Here is a 22,816-nt window from a genome sequence, read left to right on the forward strand (position 1 = left end):
TTTGGGAAATTTCTTTTTTTTTTTTTTTTTTTTTTTTGAGATGGGAGTCTCGCTCTGTCGCTCAGGCTGGAGTGCAGTGGTGCCACCTCAGCTCACCGCAACCTCCACCTCCCAGGTTCATGTGATTCTCCTGCCTCAGCCTCCTGAGTAGCTGGGATTACAGGTGTGCGCCACCAAGCCCAGCTAGTTTTTGTATTTTATATAGATATATATATAGAGAGATATATATAGATATACATATATATATTTAGCAGAGAAGGGGTTTCACTATGTTGGCCAGGCTGGTCTCCAACTCCTGACCTCAAATGATCCGCCTGCCCTGGACTCCCAAAGTGCTGGGATTACAGGCATGAGCCACTGCACCTGGCCTCTTTGAATAAATTATTTACCTCAAAACTCTATTGACGACCTTAATATGGAGGCTACATGAAGCACTATTACAATGAACGTAAAAGTTACAGGTAATATTATTGTTGCAGTAATTTTCAATGGTTTCTATATCCATGCTGATCAGTGGTGGGGATGATTCTTCCAAAACCCTGGCCCTGAGTTCCCTAATCTCCCTTCCTGAATGGTCCTGTTTTTCACTTTTCCTCAGCCACTCATGCCCATGGTCATTATCCTGTAACCTGTAAAGTAGCCACTAGACAACCCACATTGCTATTGAGCCCTTGAATTCTGGTTAGTATAAATTGAGCCTTAATTTTTTAATAAGTAAAATATCTCAATTCTTCTATCAATTATTTGTTGAAATAATATGTCTGGGTATATTTACCTAAATAAAATGCATTATTCAAATAAATTTTAGCTATTCTTTTTTCTTTTTTGATACAAAGTTTCGCTCTTGTTGCCCAGGTTGGAGTGCAATGGCACGATCTTGGCTCACTGCAACCTCTGCCTCCCCCGTTCAAGCGATTCTCCTGCCTCAGCCTCCCAAGTAGCTGGGATTACAGGTGCCTGCCACCATGCCTAGTTAATTTTTTGTATTTTTAGTAGAGACGGGGTTTCATCATGTTGGCCAGGCTGGTCTTGAAATCCTGATCTCAGGTGATCCACCTGCCTTGGCCTCCCAAAGTGTTGGGATTACAGGCTTGAGCCACCGGACCCATGCCATTTTTATCACTGCACCTTCTAGAAAGCCTAAGATTACATTTGTGCCTTACATTGTTTTTCTATCAGACAGGGCCCTACTGTCATTATCAATACATCGGACCTCCTCACCTCAATTTCATCTATTCTACTCTCTAAGCACCACCTCCTATCTTTGCATCTCACTCCTTCTATTACCCAATTCCAACAATTCTTCAACACCAACAGGACCCGTGAGTCAATGATCCAACCACCTTTTCGCGGTCTCTCACTCCCCATGACTTCACTTCCTCCATATCCAGTTTACACTCCATGGTCTACCATTCGAATCTCTCTCTTATACCCCTGGAATCCCTTGCATCCCTTTCTTCCCAGTCTTTCCCATTCACAAGCAGTAATTAGTATCTTTGTAACTGCTAAGCCAAAAACGTGGAGTCCACCTTGACTCTTTATTCTCCATATCCAACTTGTCAGTAAATCCCAAGGGCCTTCTAGGGACCACTGCCCATCATCAGTAATACTACTACCTGATCCAAACTGCTACCTTTCCCATGGATTATTATAATAGCTTTAACCAGTTTCCCTGATTCTGTTTTGGGCCCCCTACAATTTCTTCTCAACACAAGCAACCAAAGTGATCCTTTGAAGTCAAATCTTAGCGCAAAATGTGGCTATGGCTGCACGGTTCACTTAATAAAAGCTAAAGCCCTCCGACCAGGCATAGTGGCTCACGCCTGTAATCCCAGCACGTTGGGAGGGATCACTTGAGGTCTGGAGTTCCAGACCAGCCTGGCCAACACGGTGAAACCCTGTGTCTACTAAAAATACTAAAATTAGCCGGGCATGGCGGCATGGGTCTATAATCCTAGCTACTCCAGAGGCTGAGGCAGGAGCATCATCGCCTGAACTCGGGAGGCGGAGGTTGCAGTGAGCCGAGATCGCGCCACTGCACTAAAGCCCGGGCAACAGTGCGAGATTCCGTCTCAAAAAAAAAAAAAGTCAAAAGCCCTCAAAAATGGCCTGCATGGCACTACATTCTCTGGCCCTTTATCAGCACTCTGACAGCTCTCTCCTTTGCTTATTTTGCTCCTCATTCTAGCCTCTGGATCTTTGCATTTGCTGTTCCTTAGGCTCTTCTCCCAGGGATCTGAAAGGCTCACACCCTCACCTCCTCCAGAGATTTGCTAAAATGTCTTCCACCCAGTGAAGCCTTCCCCAACCACTACATTAAAAACACACAACCAGCACCCGTTCTCTATCTTCCTCCACTTTGCATTTCTCCATTGTGTAACATCACTTACACACCTTTAATTTTTAGTTTATTAATTCATACTGCAAAACAACTCAGTTCTTACCATGTGCCAGGCATTGTCCCTAGTTGCTGACAATACAGTTGAAAATAAAAATAGACAAATATCCTATCTTTTGAATCTTTTGAACTTTACATTGGGAGTGACAGGCAAAAACGAGGTAAATCAGTAAAATACGTGAGACAGAACGCTAAAGGAAAAAAAAGGAAAGGGCTGATTTTTGTGTCTTCCCTCCGAATGGAAACTCCTTGAGGATACAGATTTGTGTGTTTTTTCCTACTGTATCTCCTGACACTAGCGCCAGTACATAGTAGGCATTCGATCGAATTTTTAAAATGAAATACTAGGCAGTTACTCAGTTCCTGGGCACATTTCAACTTTTAGACAATAACACCAATTAAGAAAATCGGTTACAGCTAGGCTACGATTCAAGAGACAACTGTCACTCATCTTTGGGAGCAGGCCGTTCAATTCCTCAAACTCAAAATTGTTTTATCGATTTCTACAGTTACCGCGGTGCACTGGCTCAAAAAAAGGGTTCATTAATTGACTGAGTGCTTTTTACTCCCAGCTAAGTCGACCAAAGATCACGGTAAGAGGCAGAGGGTCACAGTCGCACCAGCGTAACCTGTGACTGTACACGTTCCGGGCGGCCAGGAGCCAGGGCGCAGACCTCCGAGCCGGACCACCCAAGCAGCTAAGGAAAGGCAGTACACTAACCTCTCGGCCGGAAGAGAAGAAGGAAGCGCCAGGGACGCACGCTTCCTCGGCAGGACTGCAGGGAAAAAGCCGCAGCACCAACCTCTCACTACAGCAGCCACCCCATCTCCTGGAAGGGCGCTCCCTCCCACCCCCGATACTGCGCAGGCGCACTGAACTCTGGTCCCACTTCGCGGGAGCAACTCTGACCACATGACTGTCTGACCACGTGAGCCGCGTCGCCGCGACCTCTTCCGCTCCCTAGGCCCTGGGACCTCCCGGTCCTTACCTGCTTCCGGCTTTCGTTTGCTTCCATATCCGCTCCTCTAGTCGCCCTCCGCTGTCCCCGCCTTCGTCCCCGGAAGATTGGGTCCTCTGGCCAGCCACTGTTTGCCGTTTGTACGGGCACCAAATAAAGTTTGTTTATTCAAAAGCACTTTTTTTTTAAAGCCACACCACCCCCATTCTCAGCTCCTCCTTCGCGGCGGTAACGCCTCTGTTTCTGCGGCGGTTGAGCGTCGATCTTTGCGGCCGGGATCGCGGAACGTAATGGCAGTCGTCCCGGCGTCTCTCTCAGGACAGGACGTGGGGTTCGTCTTACTTTTCTCTTCCCCACTTTTGCGGAAAGCTGGGCCTCGTCGGGAGCCTGTGGGGACTAAGCGGAGGGCGCCCGCTCTCCGGTGGGCTGCGTTCGAGTCCCGCCGCCAGGCGCGGCTTCCCAGGACGCCTTTGCGGATTTCGCGGACTGGCTCGGAGGCGAGGGGAGGCGGCCCCGGGGAGGGAGCCCGCCCGCGGCGCCTGCTCGTAAGGATCAGGACAGGGCTCAGCTTCGTGGTCTGTTCCTGGCGGTCACTTTTTATTTATTCACTTTAATGAACTCGCTTTGGGGGCGTTAAAATTCTCCGTAAGAGTTGGGGATCTCAGAGCTATTAAGAAACGGGTTTCTTCCTGTTGATCAAATCGTAATCTCACAGTAAGAACTGTCTGTAGTTTTTTGCTTTATAGTCATCACGGTACAGATTCTTGGATAAAGTTGTGGGTGACCGTGCAAATAGGAACATCCATTTGCATAAATTGAATGGCCAAATTTATATTTGAAATTGGTCCTTACTTCAAAATACTGCAAAAGACGAGAACACTTTGAGGCAAATAAACCTGGGCGGAAAGTAGGTTGAGGCCAAGAAAGTGGCGCCAATGGCCCAAATGAAGCAGGCACTGTTTCAGGTCCTGCAAGTATAGAGAGTGTCTCCTTCAATTTTGCGCCCTAGGGCTTCTGGCCTCACTCCAGTCCTGGCCAGAGACTTTGCTCCAGAGGTGCAGGAAGTGTAGTAGTTAGGAAAACAGTAATACTTTCCAATTAAAGTAAAATCTCAGAAAAGGACTTACTCTACCTACTGCCTGCGGAAATTCAAGTGGCAGTTGATTTAATGTTCCTGCTCCCCCTCTGAGGTATTAGTGTTCTTTCATTAATGAGTTTTAAAAATTAAATTCTGGTCAACGTAGTTATTATACACATTAAAACCTAATCACTATTTTGGGTGGTACTGAAAGCACCACAGAGTAAGAAAGTGTTTGCAGTTTTTTTCTTAAAGCTCTATAGCTATCATTTGAGGAAACCTTTTGAAGAAATACCCGAGTTACAACCTAATAATTTAACGATTGTCTCTTGTGATCCGAAGATAAAAACACTGGTCAGCTAAACTCTGTGCTCTATGTTTAAAACTGCACGGAGTTTCACCACCAAATAAAGCTTTGTTTCTACCTGAATCATGTATTTCGTTAAAATGATGTAAAATGATAATCTGTAAATCTTGGTTTTTTGTATGAATAAAATCAAGAATATCTTTAATTTTTTAATGCGGGTATAAGTTTTTCTTCATCTCCAGCTTGCTTCATTTTTGGACACTTCTATAAAATCTCTAATTTTTTGACTGGGAGAAAGACAGTAGCATGCCTTCATTTGCTTAGGGGCAGAATAAGATGGAAGGAGTCTATTGTGCAGATAGAGAAGGCAGAGAAGGGGAAAACTTTGGAAAGAATTAAAATTGACTCAGAATACAGACAGAATCGAGAGAAACAGGCTTACAAGTACTTTTAATTATTTATGTTGTTCAAGCACATTAGACACTTTAAAGGGGTTTCACATGCACTGCTTCTTTCACCTTTCTTAGCAGGTGACTTAGATAGTAGTAGACCTGGGACAAGAGCCTGTTTGATTTCTAAGCTAATCTATTCCCTATCCTGTCACATTGCTAAGCGAGTTTCTGATTTAGAAAAATAAAAGCAATAGAATATGAAAGATAAGAATGATTCAACAGACTACATGGGAGAATCTGGGATTAGAGGCCCCGAGACAATTTGGCTTCCATGACATACCAGAGAAGTTTTCAGGTTTTCTTATGTCTTAATATAGTAATCACACAATACTTGTCTACCTTTTAATAGTTGTATGAAGAGTTTAATATACATGAAATGTTCCAGAAACTAAAAGCCAATCTTCTAGTATAGATGCTACTAAGTAATATAATGCATGTGACTCTTTTTTCTAGATCATTTGCATATCTTACAATTAAAGACAGAATACCACAGATCTTAACTAAGGTTATTGATACATTGCATCGACATAAAAGTGAATTTTTTGAGAAACATGGAGAGGTAAGAATTGTTTTATTTTTTTGTTAATTTCTCAACAGAAACGTAATAAACAGTTATTGAAGGCATCAATTTTCCTTTAAATGTAAAAATCAATAGCTGTATTTATTTGGCCAAGTATTTATTTGGTTTTAATGTAATACATTGAAATGGAGATAGAACAGCCAATCTTTAATTTAGAAAATAATTGTGTTCCAACAATTATTTCTGCCAGTTATTTAGACCTCAGAATGTATTTTCTAATATATTTAATGTTGTAATTGGTGAGTAGGCAGCAGACTTGCAATTGACTTAGCCAAGTGACTAAGCAATTGAGTTGCTTAGAAGAGCTTTTAAATTTCAAGTTTAATTTGAGTTGTAGTATTTATATTACTGATTTGAGATCTTGAGTCCTGTAAGTTCAAACTGCTATACAAAGCTCAGTGATAGGAATTATAATTGATTGACACATTGTACTGATTCAAGTTGGGACTCATTAACATTCAGTGCAGAATAGGACTTTAGAAATCACATTCAGTTAATGGATGAGGAGAAATCCAGATAACTATGTGTTAGATATAGGTCTTTAAACTTGTAGGTTCAGTTATCTTTCTATTACACAATAGACTGTAAAAGAACATGCATACACCAGTACATTTTTTTTTAAGCGTTGAAAACAGAGATTTAGAGAAATGGTTGGTGATCTTTTCTCCTTGGCCAAGTTGAAATGGAGTGAGATAATACATACACAGTTTGAGTGTAATGTTCTACTTCTTTCAACTTCTTTTATATTGTCTTGTTTGAAACTAATCCTGGCATAACACAGGGATCACCTGTTGTTCCTTATTGCTAAAATCCAGCTTAATTCAGACACTGACAATTCTATTGATGAATGGTTTTAATGTTTATCACATAAACATAATTTTGATAGCTGACATACCTTTATCACACAAGTATAATTTAGCCAAATTTGGATAGTTGACTTTAGTATTTGGTCATATACGTAAGCAAATTACCGTAATACTTGTGTTTTTGTTGTTGTTTTGTTTTTTGAGACAGGATCTTGTTCTGTCTACTAGGCTAGAGTGCAGTGGCCCAGTTATGGCTCACTGCAGCCTCAAACTCCTAGATGCCAGAGATTCTCTTAGCTCAGCATCCTAAAGTGCCAGTATTATAGGTGTGAGCCACTGTGCCTGGCCCCATAGTGCTTTTGTAATTTCATTTTTTTCGACCAGAGTGATCTAAAATGTAGTAATTAATGAAGTCTTTGTATATTGCTACTTGGCCTGTATGCCCGTAATCATCAGGTGACTGAAGGCAGAGTTTATTGTCTCTCCAGCCCTATCCCATTTCACACTCTACCGGGCACAGAACAAGATGTAAATAAAATGTTGACATAGATAAAGTCTGCTTTTGGTAGCCTTTCTGTCCTTTTTTCCTTCCTCTATTATACCAATGACCACTCTCCTTGGGCCTTATGTGTTCTCCTAGCTCCCTAAGCCCCCACCTATAGCAGGGCCAGGCTTACCTCCAAAGGAGCCGTGCCACACAGTTTTCTGTCTTCCCCCACCTCAGCGGTCAAACGTCCTTCCCCTTAGACTACCTGGTTTGGCAGATGTGTGTCTTTTGGAGACAGGACCAGGCTTTATTCATCTTTCTCTGGTCCTGAGGTTAGTGTCAGGCACATACGGGGTTCAGTAAATGTTTGAATTCAATTCAAGTAAGTGAACAAACTGGCAGTGACATCACTCTTAATCCATTAGCCTTTGTAGGTATATGTTTCTGTAACAGGGTGCCTGATACCCTATAAAACCTCAGTTGTTGGAATTTATAGTTAAAGAGTTGAAGTTTAAGACTTTAGGGTAGAGATTTGGAGGAGGGGGAGTTCCTCTCAAAACAGTCAGCCACAACTTCTTTTCTTCTATTTCTGAACCTGCAGAATCTCTAAAGCTTCAGTCGTTTGTTCTAGCAGCAAAATAAATTCTACTTGGAACAAAAGAAAGATTGGAGAGATGTTTATATTGAGAAAATTACAGATCTGAAAGTAGGGACTAAATATCAACATGATAAAATGATCTTATAAAATACTCAGGCTTGATGTTTATTCTCTACATTTTATTATATACATGTCTTATTAGGCTTATGTTTTCTTTTTTTTTAATGGGGCAGGAATCTTGCTGATGTAAAACCAGAGGTGCCAAGTCATTTTCACTTCATTCTGATCCCTTTACATTTGTCCCCACTCCAATTGGCCTGTCATGTGAGATAATATTGTAGCACCTTGTATGTCAGCATATCTCATCTCTCACCTAGCTAGAACTCGGTGGAAAACAAGTTAAAAAAAAATTTGAGCTACCAAAGGAAACCTCAGAAAGGCCACAGTTTCTTTTCTAGTGGTGTCAATTGTGAAAGAACAATGTGTATGGAAGCATGAAAGACATGGAAAATCTGGCAGGGGTTCCTTTCCCTCTGTAGTAATGGTCACCGAAGATACAGAAAGACCAGAACTTAGATAGATAAGGCATGATTATGTTCATATGAGATCTGTGTGTGTTTTTTGATTTTCAGTTTAAGAGTTCTAAATGTAATGTTTAAAGAAGTAAAATGTAGTTTTGAACATTTTCTTTTCTTCTTAAGTCTGTAAAATATGTTACCCTAGAAGAATTGCACAGACACACACACACAAACACAGACACAGACACACATACAATTGATTTTCTTGTATTTTGCAGGAAGGCGTGGAAGCTGAAAAGAAAGCTATTTCTCTCCTTTCTAAATTACGGAATGAATTGCAAACAGATAAACCAATTATCCCCTTGGTTGAGAAATTTGTTGATACTGATATATGGAATCAGTACCTAGAATATCAACAGAGTCTTTTAAATGAAAGTGATGGAAAATCAAGATGGTTCTACTCACCATGGTTGTTCGTAGAATGTTACATGTATCGTAGAATTCATGAAGCAATTATCCAGAGGTATGTGTGTAATCATCAACTAGCAAATGTTTAGGAATTTATACTTTTTCTGAAATTGTAAAAGGATAAGTTTAAAAATAAACACCAGTGGAAGCTTGAATTTGGTTGAGTTTAGCAAATCTTAATAGCATTGTTGGACATTTCTACAAATGTTACTGATGGACATTTCTACAGCTGTTACCGATTTAACAGATTCTTGGCAATTATAATCCACTTGCCTAGAATAGACATAAGAGTAAATATCTAAAGTACGAATTGGCCAGGCCCTGAGGTTTACACTTGTAATCCCAGCACTTTGGGAGACTGAGGTGGGCAGATCGCTTAAGGTTGGGAGTTCGAGACCAGCCTGGCCAGCATAACAAAACCTGTCTCTACTAAAAATAAAAAAATTAGCGAGGCATGGTGGCATGGGCCTGTAATCCCAGCTACCCGGGAGGCTGAGGAATGGGAATTGCTTGAACCTGGGAGGCAGAGGTTGCAGTGTGCCAAAATCTTGCCACTGTACTCCAGCCTGAGCAACAGAGTGAAACTCTGTCTCAATAAAATAGATAAATAAAGCATGAATTAATTAAAGGTTCTAATAAAGACATAGAATAAAAGAAGTTTTGCTTATTGAGTAAAAAATGTTAATTTGAAATAGTTGCATATATATAAATCAGGATGGGACAAAGTAAGCATATGTTTTGTTTATTAAAATAGATAATAAACATGTTACAACTTATTTGGTTTAAGGAGTCATGAGAACAGTGAATCATGCTATTGTATTACAGTCTTAATCTTTCATCATTTTTTAAAAAACGTTAGTTTAGAAAAAGATTTTAAAAGTACGTGTGTTTCAAAGTAGCTTTTATAGACTGGTTTGCATTATTTAATTTTCCTAGGAAAACATCTGATAGAGAACTAGTTTTTAGGCCAGGCGTGGTGGCTCACGCCTGGAATCCCAACACTTTGGGAGGCTAAGGCAGGTGGATCACTCGAGGTCAGGAATTTGAGACTAGCCTGGTGAACGTGGCAAAACCCCTTCTCTACAGAAAATATGTAACTACCCAGGTGTGGTGGCACATTCCTGTATTCCCAGCTACCCGGGAGGCTGAGGCAGGAGAATCACTTGAACCTGGGAGGCGGAGGTTGCAGTAGCCGAGATTACACCACCGCACTCCATGCTGGGCGACAAAGCGAGACTGTTTAAAAACAACAAAAAACTGTTATTTATAGTGCCAAAGAAAAGTTAATGGGGATTATTGGATTATCGTTAATGATCACAGGTTCCAAAAATCCAGGTTTGTTGACTAAGAGGAATCCTTTGGTATCTATTCGTAAACATAGCATAGGATAATTTAAAGTCATCAAGTCAGCACTAATTGTAAAATAAAATTATTTTGGGAAACATATGGAACTTTAAAATCTGTTCATTAGCTTTTTTGTCTTAATCTTACACACACACACCCATACACACACACATATATATATATATATATTTTTTTTTTTTTTTAATTTTTTTCTTATGTTGTTTGAGACGGAGTCTCGCTCTGTCGCCCAGGCTGGAGTACAGTGGCGCAATCTTGGCTTGCTGCAACCTCTGCCTTCGGGTTCAAGCAGTTCTCCTGCCTCAGCCTCCCCAGTAACTGGGATTGCAGGCGCCTGCCACCTTGCCTAATTTTATTTTATTTTTTTTTGTATTTTTAGTAGAGAGGGGTTTCGTTATGTTGGCCAGGCTGGTCTTGAGCTCCTGACCCCAGGTGATCCTCCCACCTCATCCTCCCAAAGTGCTGGGATTACAGGCATGAACCACCACGCCCAGCCTATATGTATTTTTTCATATCACAATTTGTTGTTTTTTCTGATAGGTAGGTTTTAGAACTTCTGATCTAAAAGCAAAATACCCTATTAAAACTCTGGTGCATGCTGGGTACGGTGGCTCACACCTGTAATCCCAGCACTTTGGGAAGCCGAGGTGGGCGGATCACAAGGTCAGGAGATCAAGACCATCCTGGCCAACATGCTGAAACCCCATCTCTACTAAAATTACAAAAATTAACTGGGCGTGGTGGTGCGCGCCTGTAGTCCCAGCTACTCGGGAGGCTGAGGCAGGAGAATCACTTGAACCCAGGAGGCGGAGGTTGCAGTGAGCCGAGATCGCACCACTGCACTCCAGCCTAGGTGAAAGGGCAAGACTGTGTCTCAAAAAAAAAAAAAACCTCCAGTGCACTGCTTGGCACGGAGAAGGCACCCCAGTAGAAGATGTAAGGAGCTGTCAGTAACTAGCAATGTTCTAGTGACTGCGCAGCCCAGTGAAATGTAGGCGTTGTTATGGTCCATTTTACAGTTGAGGTGACTGAGGCTCAGACAGATTCCTAACATGCCCAAGGTGACATGGCTAGTAGATGGTAGAACCAGGATTTGAGCCTGGACTGTGTGAATCAGATTAGAGTTCTTATTCAACCATTCTTCCCAAATAGTAGATTTAGATGCCTGCCAAGGACTGAGAGTAGTCTGAAGTTCGGGGTGATGGTTTCATAATTTTGGAAAATATCTGTGGTATGAGCCAAAGCTGCCAAAGTGTTGAAAAACTGGGTGGCACCTTGAGCAGGGTTGGTGGAGTTTGGGCTTTTAAGGCAAGAGCAATGCTGTTTCTGAATTTGATTTTAGAGATTGATGAGGTTCAGAGACTAAAAGTACCTAGAGCACATTTTCACAAACCTGGCTGCACATTTATGACCCAGTGGGGGAAAAGGAAGGTGGCTTCAAAATGCATGTTTTAGGCCAGGCACAGTGGCTCACGCCTGTGATCTCAGCACTTTGGGAGGCCGAGGCAGGTGGATCACCTGAGGTCAGGAGTTTGAGACCAGCCCTGGCCAACGTGGTGAAACTCCGTCTCTACTAAAAATACAAAAATTAGTCAGGCATGGTGATGGGCACCTGTAATCCCAGCTACTCAGGAGGCTGAGGCAGGAGAATCACTTGAACCCAGGAGTTGGAAGTTGCAGTGAGTCAAAATCATGCTATTGTACTCCAGCCTGGGTGACAAGAGCGAAACTCCGTCTCAAAAAAACCCCACATAGTTTTAGATTATTACATTGGAATAAATACAGATTGCTTAATTGATCTGGGGTGGGGCTTGGGTGTCAGTTTTTCTTTCGGAAGCTCAGGGAGTGATGATAGCCACTGGTTCAGCGAACAAATTGTTAAATGGGATAGAGGGAACATGCAGCTTTAAGTTCAAGAAACTAGAATGTTGCACAGTCATGGATGTAGAACTCTTCCCAAAGTGATTTCTGTGGCAGATAAAGAACCATCTTACAATGGAGCTAGCACTGAAGTCGTTCTGAAGTGTCTAATTTTTAGGTTCTTGTATGGGGGATCACTATCCTAGGTCAATGGCAACTCCAAACTGACCAGCTTTTATAGCAGACATATTTACGTTGATTTACTATTTTATGCTGAAACATGCTTTGATAGTCTGCCAGTCTAAATTAAGATTCAAAGTTTTAGCCATATGTGAAATTTAAACATATTAAGTACATACACTTCAGATATTGAAAGGTGAAAATACAGAGAAAATATTAAATTTTTAAAAAAACTTTAATAAAGTGTAATATACATATAAAAAAATGCACATGCCTTATATGTTCAAGAACATACTTGTGTACCCAGTGCCCAGATCAAGAGGCAGAATCTTGCAGACCCCGGAAATCCACTTTGAGTCTCCTTCCAGTCACCGCCATCATTACCCCTCAAGGGTAACCGTTGTTCTGACCTGTGTTAGTTTTGCCTGTTTTTTAACTTTACTGAAACGAAATGATACAGTATATAGTTTTGTGTCTGGCTTCTTTCACTCATTTTTATGTTTGTGAGACTCATCCATATGTTACAATATAATTATAGATCATTCATTCTCATTGCTTTATAATATTGCGTTATATGAACATATTACAATCTACAACTACAATTACAACATATTACAATCACAATATCCATTGTGATGGATATTTGAGTACTTTTCAGTTTGGAGTTGTTAGGAAGAATGCTGCTATAAATATTCTAACACTTTTTTGCTGAACATATGGATGAATACATCTGTTGGGTATATCCCTAGAAGTGAATCACTGGGTCATAGTGTGTGTACATACACAGCTTTAGAAGATTCTAAAATAGCAAACATTCTAAAATGAGAATTTATATATAGTTATGTGAGTTTACTCTCTTAAATACAAGAAATAAAGCTTATTCTTAATATGAGGTGTGACTTTAATGAATGGTTTGTTAATAAAACATTAGAACATTTTTTATTAGAACCTTTTGTAGAGGGCCAGTAAATCTTTTTTTTTTTTTTTTTTTAGTAAATCTTTTAGGCACAGGGGCCATGTGGTCTCTGTTGCAGCTGCTGAACCTGTCGTTGCAGTGTGAAAGCAGCCTTAAATAATATGTAAGAATGAGCAAGGCTGTGTTCTAAAGAAACTTTATTTAATGGACACTGAAATTTGAAGTTTCATGTATCAAAATACTACTTTTCTGGTCAGCATTGTTTTCAGCCATTCAGAATAATTGAATAAATTTCTATATATTATATATAACATTCTTAGCATGTGAGTCAGACAGAACAGGTGGTGGACTGGATTGGGTCTGTGCATCCGAATGATATTTGCCTTTTTAAGTCACCTTGAGAGACTGATGGATTTCAGCAGTGCTGCCATTGCTAAAACCATCTTTGAATTATTTGGAACTTCTTTCAGAGCCAGTTTACATGCCTCAAAAAGAAAATTTAGTCTTCTGTTTTTTTAGTTACTCATTTTGATTTAAAAAAAAAAAGTTTTATCCAATTTGATCACACACCTCATTCTACTGAAGTCACTCCGAGAGACTTTTGGCTGTTTCCAAAAATAAATTGACTCCAAAGGATGAAGATATGTGATCACTGACAGGAGGTTTAATGATGTGCCACAAGTTCTGAAGAAAATTCCAAAAGAGGAATTCCAAAAGTGCTCTGAGCAATGGCAGTGCCCTTGGAATAAGGGTGTAGCTTCCCAAGGTGACTGACTGGCCGGAAGGAGGCAGCCATCATTCGGATGTTTAAATACTGGTATGTTATTTAAAACAAAACAAAACAAATCAAGCCCATTACATCGGTCTTAGATTGTTTTTACCCTAACATGAATGGCCCATGGAAAAAGTAGCTGATTTGGAAGACCTAATAATCTGAATGTCTTTTATATTCAATTCAGTAAAGTTTATTAAATTAGTATTTATATCTTCTTAGTTACGATTTTCTTAAGCCAATATGATATGATTTAATCTCTCGTTGGAAAACATGAAGGTGTAGTCATGTCACATACATCACCTTTGGTTAAAGTTGCCCAAAAATACCTAAATATTAGTGATGAAAAATTATCATTCTTCTAAAATGTACAATAGTATTAAATCTGATTTATCTTAAGTACTCATTGTATTTTCATCATACTCTGTGTTTCATTCTGTTAATGATTGCTGCATTGTATTCAAACATTCTTTTTATATTCTATACATTTGTTACTAGAACTCTGCCACATCGGGTGCTTAAAAAATGTTTGTTGAACTAAAACAGTTGTCTTGAAATTTATCTTTCTCCTTCTTTTGCCCTGGAATCCCTGCTGGGTAAATAATTATGAACATAGTCACTATCACTATTTAATGTTTCCAGAAAAATACTTGATTTGGGAACTTTTGACAATGAAAATGAGTTTGAGAGATTTTTGTGTAATTTGATTATTTAGTGTTAAGTTTTTCTAGTTAGTCAATTAGATAAATGTTATATCTAGTTTCTGTTAGCACTAATTATTGAGATTGTGTGGTGCTATTTTCTTTTAAGAACTGCAGTTATCCAAATGTACAGACTAAAATGTTTCACTTACATTTTTCTCCTCCTTTAGTCCACCAATCGATTACTTTGATGTATTTAAAGAATCAAAAGAGCAAAATTTCTATGAGTCACAGGAATCGGTCATTGCTTTATGTACCCACCTGCAACAATTGATAAAAACTATTGAAGACCTAAATGAAAATCAGCTGAAAGATGAGTTTTTTAAACTTCTGCAGGTAAATGTGATCATTAATCTTCTGAGTGTGTTTTATTTAAACAGAAAATAAACTGCTGTACAGTTAACAAAACATGTAAATATTTTTCTTTGCTATAATTGATCATTTTTTATCTAATGGTGTTAAGAGATGAAAATCCATTTAATTTCTAGAAATGGGTTTGAAATCTTTTCTGCTCTGACTGGCTATGATTTTAGTGGCAAAGAAGTTATCTGACTTTCTAGCTTCTGTCATGCTTGAGAGAACACTTCATAGTAATTTGCTTAGCTTTTGTCATGCTTGAAAGAATAATAGTAATTTGGTTTCCCAGCTGACTTGAGTGTGTGTTGGCTCTGTGGCTAATTTGTGTTTGGACCTGAGGCCTGTCGCTTAATTTCTCTGGGTCTCAGTTTCCTCCTCTGTTAAATGAAGATAATGTGTACTTTGTAATTTGATGTGAGAATTCAACTAGATTCTTGCATGTGAAGTGCTGAGCGCAGAGCCTGGGATACAGCCTGCTGTTAGCATCAGTGGGTGATAATATTTGGGTAGTCAGTTGGCCCATTAATATACTTTCATTACATTTCTTTGTTTATCTTGTATTCAGTTTAGTTTTTAATTCATGCAAACATCCTGAAATTTACAACATATTATTAGAATCAGAACTATTAGGAAACGTGGTACGTAGCAGTATCCCCAGCCCTCACATTTTCCAGAAAAAGTGAGGAAGACTTTCAAAAAGAAATGTTAGAAAGTGCTATGAAGAGAAATAAAGCAGGAAAAGGGTGTTGGGGATGTTGGGGACGGGATCAGGGCTGCCAGGGAAGGGTCCATGGAGGCTGAGGCTACAGACCTGAAGGCAGGGAAGGAGTAAGTCAGGTGCATGTGTGGGGAGTACATGGAGATGTGAGAAAAATTGCAAGGAAACCCTGTAGTTGCTGAGAGGTAGGAGGGTGGAAGGGACACAGAATGGCTTGTATTAAATAAATTTTTACTAAAAGTGAAACAAGCCATCAGAGAAACCCTCTGAGAGCAGAGTGGTAATGATGTTTGACTATTTCAAGGAAAGCTTCTGAGAATAGACTGCCAGGGGCGAAGGTGGAAATGGGGAGAGTTGGTCTGAAAATAACTTGGGGAGGGAGGTTGGGGCCAAGTTGGTAGCATAAGAGGTAGTGACATCACCAGAGCCTCGATGTTCTTTGAACATAGAAGCTACAGAAATTGCTGACAGATTATAGGTGGCGACAAAGCCCTGGTGAGACTTCAAGGGCAAGCAAAGTCACAAATAAAGGCATATTTTGAGTTCAAAACAAAAATTGTCAGGACATTGTTTTGTTTTGTTTTGTTTTGTTTTTGAGACTAGAGTCTCGCTCTGTCGTCCAGGTTGGAGTGCAGTGGCGCGATCTTAGCTTACTGCAACCTCCATCTCCTGGGGTCAAGCAATTCTCCTGCCTCAGCCTCCTGAGTAGCTGGGATTACAGGCGTATGCCACCACACCTGGCTAATTTTTGTATTTTTAGTAGAAATGGGGTTTCGCCGTGTTGGCCAGGCTGGTCTTGAACTCCTGACCTCAGGTGATCCACCCGCCTTGGCCTCCCAAAGTGCTGGGATTATAGGCCTGAGCCACCTTGCCCGGCCCAGGACATTGTTAACTAATAAACCTTGTTTTTTGTTTTTTCCTCTCAACTCTGCCTTATGCTTAGCCTTGGAATTAAAACAAAACAAAACAAAACAGGCATGCTAGTTCTTGACTCCTAGCTAGCCCATTCTTTCAGGGAATCATCTTCTTTGAATGTGTTCTTTGTCCCATAAGTATAATAAACTGTGAAGAAGAATGAGCATGCATCTATCTTCTGTCATCTGATTTGGCTAACAACTTCTTCACACTGTCACTGTGCTCCCAAGTGAAGGGGGCCAGAGTTGCCTCCACTTGGTGTCCACAGTGAGCAGCAGGTTAACCTCTCAAGGGAAGCTTGAAAACATTCTAGTTTGCAGAGAATGTTGATCGCTTTCAGGAGTCATAGCACTCTCCCACTGTCCACACACACATTTCTGGGGCTACTATGGCAAATGCCATTCTAGGTGCTGGGCATGTAGTGGTAAAACAAAAACAGGCTGATTCTCCCTGTCAAAACTTGTAATCTTGAGGGAATATAGACAATCAAGTAATTACACAAAAAACTATGTCGTTACAAACTAACGATAGACGTTGTCTTTGGGGCGAAGACGAAGACGTTGTGAAGGGAAAGTGCAGGAGGCTAGCACAGAACCTGCTCTCAGTCGCTGAAGGCCATCGTGGACACCATTGTATGCATTTCTTCAGGAAACTTTAGAAAAGGGTGACCTTGGACGCTTTAGTTACTATTTAAGCCTTATTTTTTAAAAAAATTTACTCATTTATCTCTTTTTAAAATAATACTATTCGGCTGGGCGTGGTGGCTCACACCTGTAATCCCAGCACTTTGGGAGGCCGAGGTGGGCAGATCACCTGAGGCCAAGAGTTTGAGACCAGCCTGGCTAACATGGCAAAACCCCATCTCTACTGAAAATACAAAAAATTAGTCAGGCATGGTGGTGGGCGCCTGTAATCCCAGCTACTTGGGAGGCTGAGGCAGGAGAACAGCTTGAACCTAGGAGGCGGAGGTTACAGTTAGCCGAGATCACGCCGCTGCACTCCAGCCTGGGCGACAGAGCGAGATTCTGTCTCAAAAAATAAATAAAAATAAAAATAAATAATACTATTCGCCTATAATCTCAGTACTTTGGGAGGCTAAGGCGATCACATCACTTGAAGTCAGGAGTTCGAGACCAGCCTGTCCAACGTGGCGAAACCCTATATCTACTAACAATATACAAATTAGCTGAGCGTGGTGGCATACACTTGTAATCCCAGCTACTTGGGAGGCTGAGGCAGGAGAACTGCTTGAACCTGGATGGTGGAGGTTACGGTAAGCCAAGATTGCACCACCACACTCCAGCTTGGGTGACAGAGGGAGACTTTATCTCAAAACAAAAAAAATTAAAAAAACAGGGCCGGGCGCGGTGGCTCAAGCCTGTAATCCCAGCACTTTGGGAGGCCGAGACGGGCGGATCACGAGGTCAGGAGATTGAGACCATCCTGGCTAACACGGTGAAACCCCGTCTCTACTAAAAAATACAAAAAACTAGCCAGGCGAGGTGGCGGGCGCCTGTAGTCCCAGCTACTCGGGAGGCTGAGGCAGGACAATGGCGTGAACCCAGGAGGCGGAGCTTGCAGTGAGCCGAGATCCAGCCACTGCACTCCAGCCTGGGCGACAGAGCGAGACTCTGTCTCAAAAAAAAAAAAAAAAATTAAAAAAACAGAAAAACTATTGGTTGGAACATGCATTCTCCTTATTTTAAATTACAAATGAGGGCCTGACAAGGTGGCTCATGCTTGTAATCTCGGCATTTTGGGAGGCCACAGCAGGAGGATTGCTTGAGGCGAGGAGATAGAAATTAGCCTGGTCAACATAGTGAGACCCCATCTTTATTAAAAAAAAAAAAAATCACAAGTGAGAGTAGTCTGTTTTAGCTAGTGTTTATTGAGTACTTCTATATGTCAGGTATTTGGTACATTATTTGCTTGTATTATATCAATTCTCACAATTAATTCTGTGAGGTAAGTAGTAATATCTCATTTTTCAGTTGCAGGACTTGAGCTTTAGAGGGCTTAAGTTTAATTTGTCGATGATCATAAACTGAAGATGCTGAGTTTGAACCCAGGTCGAGCCTGAAGTCCTAAACATGTAATTTTATGGCTTAAAAAAAAAATAGGCCTACATACTATTTTCTACAAAACGTAATTGAGTATTAATTCAATTTAAAGCGGAATAAGATAATTGATTACAATGGGTCTTTCGTTAACATGACCTTGTTTAAAAAGTAGCGTCTTTAGATATCACCTTGTTCAGTTTTTAAAATTTTACAAATGAGAGAACCAAATCCCAGAGAGGTGTCATGTCCTAAGGTTATGCAGTTAGTGAAAGAAACTGGGCAGTTCTGCGGGGGCTAGGAGGAAAAAATAAACTTTTATTTTTTCTCTTGACTCTGCATTATATGGGCAACTTTGAGCCTCTCTTTACAGCAACCGATGATGTTCTAATATCTTTAAGCTGCAAAAACTTTTATTCTGAATAAATAATGTGAGTGCTAAAATAATTGACACCAGTTTTTTTTAGTCCATTACATACTGATGAATTAGAAATTTCAGTTTTTATCTTGTTAATACAGCATCATGTGAAACAAAGTTTGTGCGTTGTTAGAGAAAGTGTAGATTTGATGGGCATTTAAAGAGTTTTGTAGGCATGTATTAGTTTTAGCGATGTTCCACCACCCTGCTACGGAATGGAGTTCTGTTGGCTATTCAGCAGAGGGGTGAATATTTTGTACTTTTTCTTTTTCAGATTTCACTGTGGGGAAATAAGTGTGATCTGTCTCTCTCAGGTGGAGAAAGTAGTTCTGAGAAGACCGATGTACTAAATTCATTGGAAGACCTAAAACCTTTCATTTTATTGAATGATATGGAACATCTTTGGTCATTGCTTAGCAATTGCAAGAAAACAAGAGAAAAAGCTTCTGTTACTAGCGTGTATATTGTTCTCGATAATTCTGGGTTTGAGCTTGTTACAGATTTAATATTAGCCAACTTCTTGTTGTCCTCTGAACTGGCTACTGAGGTTCATTTTTATGGAAAAACAATTCCATGGTTTGTTTCTGATACTACTATACATGATTTTAATTGGTTAATTGAACAGGTAAAACATGGTAATCATAAGTGGATGTCCAAGTGTGGGGCTGACTGGGAAGAGTATGTTGAAATGGGTAAATGGGTTTACCACGATCATATATTTTGGACGCTGCCTCATGAATACTGTGCAATGCCTCAAGTTGCTCCCGACTTATATGCTGAACTACAGAAGGCACATTTAATTTTATTCAAGGGTGATTTGAATTACAGGAAGTTGACAGGTGACAGAAAATGGGAGTTTTCTGTTCCATTTCATCAGGCTCTGAATGGCTTCCATCCCGCACCCCTCTGTACCATAAGAACATTAAAAGCTGAAATTCAGGTTGGTCTGAAGCCCGGGCAAGGGGAACAGCTCATGGCCTCTGAGCCCTGCTGGTGGACCAGTGGAAAGTATGGAATATTTCAGTACGATGGTCCCCTTTGACTTGATTTAGGAGCTCTCAGTTGCGTAGAAAGATCTGACGAGCACCTTTTCATCCCCAGAAAAGGAGCGCGTGAATTGAGTCGCCTGGCGGCTGGCTCTGTACATGCTCTGGGAAGCTTAGCTTCTCGGTGCCCATCTACATGCACTGGATGATTTTTCTTTTTAACATTTTGCCCCACTATGCTGTTTTGGGGATAGATGGGTTAAGCAAGTTACAGATAATTACATTTATATTGGAATTTTAGCAACTTTTTTTCAGGTTAAATACATCATTTCAAGTGCTTTTAATGAACTTATTTTTAATTGGCTGGGAAGCAAAAAATAAGCGAGTTCTGCATTTAGTTAGTTAACCCTATTCTTTTCTTTTCTTTTCTTTTTTTTTTTTTTTTTTTAGACGGAGTCTCGCTCTGTCGCCCAGGCTGGAGTGCAGTGGCCAGATCTCAGCTCACTGCAAGATTCGCCTCCCAGGTGTACGCCATTCTCCTGCCTCAGCCTCCCGAGTAGCTGGGACTACAGGCGCCCGCCAACTCGCCTGGCTAGTTTTTTGTATTTTTTTAGTAGAGACGGGGTTTGTGTTAGCCAGGATGGTCTTGATCTCCTGACCTCGTGATCCGCCCGACTCGGCCTCCCAAAGTGCTGGGATTACAGGCTTGAGCCACCGCGCCCGGCCTATTCTTTTCTTAAATAGTACACTGCATGGTATTTAATATTCCAGGAAGCATGGAATTTTATTTTGCTTGATTTTGGGCTCATGAAATAATAGCTCTGTGAAAATGCACATCTTAATGACTCTGTAAAGAGGCATTCCTTACAACTGTCATGTTTCCTCACATAAAAGTTACCTCATAAGTTAATTCTAACTTTTATTCTCCTTGAATTTTATTTCATTTCAATAGCTTGTTTCATTTGCACACCTTTGTATTTTGATTGACCTGTAGAATGGATGTTAGGAAACCCAGAATTGAACACAGTGAAATAAATGGTATTTTAAGAAATGTAATATCTTTTATATTCTATTTATGATATCCATAATCAAATGAGATTATTTTACCACATACGTGTTTTAAATAAACAGATTTTTAGTTTGCAGTTTTAGGAAAATGCTTTAGATAGAAAAGGTTCTTACTCATTGAATTTGGAGTACTACCAACAAGGAATGAATTTATTTTTTAAATTCTTACACATTTTGTTGGTCGTTGTCACAGATACTAAATACTAAAAATTTCAGGTCAGTTTGTTTTGAAACTGAAATTGGAAATAAATCTGGAAATGTTTTGTTGCACTAAAATAATAAAATGAGTTGTACTGAAAATCTCATTGGTTTTATTTTCCAGTGGGGAAAAGTCAAGAAAGGAAGATTAAAATGAGGTTTATATAAAAGAAGCTCATAATATGTATTATAGATGTTGCCAAAAGCAGTTATTAAATATCATTTATAAAAGGTTATTAGTCTATGCTCTAGCTAAGTATTAAAAAAGATTTTGCAAACTGTTTATATAAAGCTGTACATTTTGAATCTACTGTGTTTCTTTATCCACATGTGTGCCTCTTTTAAAGAGTAAGTTTGTAAAATGCTTCCGTATTAGAATTGTCTGTAGGCATTTGACATAATTTAGAACACAGTTGTATATTTAGGTTGACTTCATAGCCACTATGTGAGCTCCAGCACTGGAAGTAGTTCAACACTCCCCTTCCCCATGAAAAAGAGCAAGGAAGCTAACTAGTGCAAGAAAGGTGGCACTGAGGAAGAGGAAGTCAGGTCAAGATAGAATTTTTTTTAATGCTTAGCAGGAGGAAGGGCTTACCTATGTTTTCACCAGTTGGTTTTTAAGTTTTAATGTTAGTTTAGTGTTGTTTTGTTTTTAAGACAGGGTCTCGCCCTGTTTCCCAGGCTGGAGTGCAGTGGCATGATCACAGCTCATTGCAGTTTTGACCTCCTGGACTTAGGCGATCCTCTCACCTCAGCCTCTTCAGTAGCTGGAAATATGGGTTTGTGCCACCATGTCCAGCTAATTGTTTTTGTTTTGTAGCGGTGAGGTCTCACTATGTTGCCCAGAGCTAGTCTCAAACTATTGGCTTCAGCCTCCCACAGTGCTGGGATCATAGGCAAGGCCACTGTGCCCAGCCTCACCAGTTTATTTTATTTTTTTATTTTTATTTTTATTTTTTGAGACAAAAGTCTCGCTCTGTCGCCAGGCTAGAGTGCAGCGGTGTGATCTCAGCTCACTGCAATCTCCACCTGCCAGGTTCAAATGATTCTCCTGCCTCACAGCCTCCACCACGCCTTGCTAATTTTTGTATTTTCAGTAGAGATGGGGTTTCACCATGTTAGCCAGGATGGTCTCAATCTCTTGACCTCATGATCTGCCTGCCTCGGCCTCCCAAAGTGCTGGGATTACAGGCGTGAGCCACTGCGCCTGGTCCAGTTGATTTTTAAAAACAGCTTTATTGAAATGTAAATACAATTCATCCATTTAAAGGGTACAGTATTTTAGTATATTCACGGGGTTGTTTTTGTCACCATTATAACAAACTAGTACCCGTTAATAGTCATTCCCTATTCCCCCATCCTTAGCACTTGGCAACCACAAATCTTTCTGTCTATATGAATTTAAATGTTCTGGACATTACATATAAAAAGAATCAAAATAGGTGGTCTTTTGTGACTAGCTTATTTTGAAGGTTCATCAGTTGTATGTGTCAGTCAGTCCCAACTCTTCTCTAATTAGGACTCTACAAGTACTTCATCTTTTTTGATGGCTGAATACTTTTTTTTTTTTTTTAAAGAGATGGGGTTTTGCCATGTTGCCCAGCCTGGTCTCCAACTCCTGGGTTCAAGCAATCCAGCCTTCTTGGCCTCCCAAAGT

General features: G+C 40.3%; 2 protein-coding genes across 4 annotated transcripts in view; one reads left to right on the plus strand and one right to left on the minus strand.

Annotated features, from left to right (window-relative positions):
* The window catches only part of RMND1 (required for meiotic nuclear division 1 homolog), a 53,662-nt gene extending 50,374 nt beyond the window's left edge, over positions 1–3,288 (minus strand). The window contains exon 1 of one of the 2 annotated variants that reach the window (XM_017887616.1): positions 3,120–3,288. The gene's annotated coding sequence lies outside the window, so the exon portion shown is untranslated. The remainder of the gene's footprint in view (positions 1–3,119) is intronic. The other variant, XM_017887618.1, reaches the window with a different exon arrangement.
* Positions 3,289–3,361: 73 nt separating this feature from the next.
* On the plus strand, positions 3,362–20,367 carry DCPH1 (damage control phosphatase 1). Of its 2 annotated transcripts, none has more exons than XM_017887619.1 (5): positions 3,362–3,688; positions 5,648–5,753; positions 8,462–8,706; positions 14,613–14,778; positions 19,182–20,367. In XM_017887619.1, the coding sequence occupies exons 1-5, from the start codon at positions 3,648–3,650 to the stop codon at positions 19,947–19,949; spliced, it is 1,326 nt and encodes a 441-aa protein (XP_017743108.1). In that variant the 5' UTR covers positions 3,362–3,647; the 3' UTR covers positions 19,950–20,367. The 2 variants fall into 2 exon arrangements, with proteins under 2 accessions (XP_017743108.1, XP_017743109.1); XM_017887620.1 differs by having other exon boundaries at positions 3,396–3,902.
* Positions 20,368–22,816: the final 2,449 nt, after the last annotated feature.

The sequence above is a fragment of the Rhinopithecus bieti genome, unplaced genomic scaffold (assembly GCF_001698545.2).
Source record: "Rhinopithecus bieti isolate Rb0 unplaced genomic scaffold, ASM169854v2 scaffold_16097, whole genome shotgun sequence".
Taxonomy (NCBI): Eukaryota; Metazoa; Chordata; class Mammalia; order Primates; family Cercopithecidae; genus Rhinopithecus; species Rhinopithecus bieti.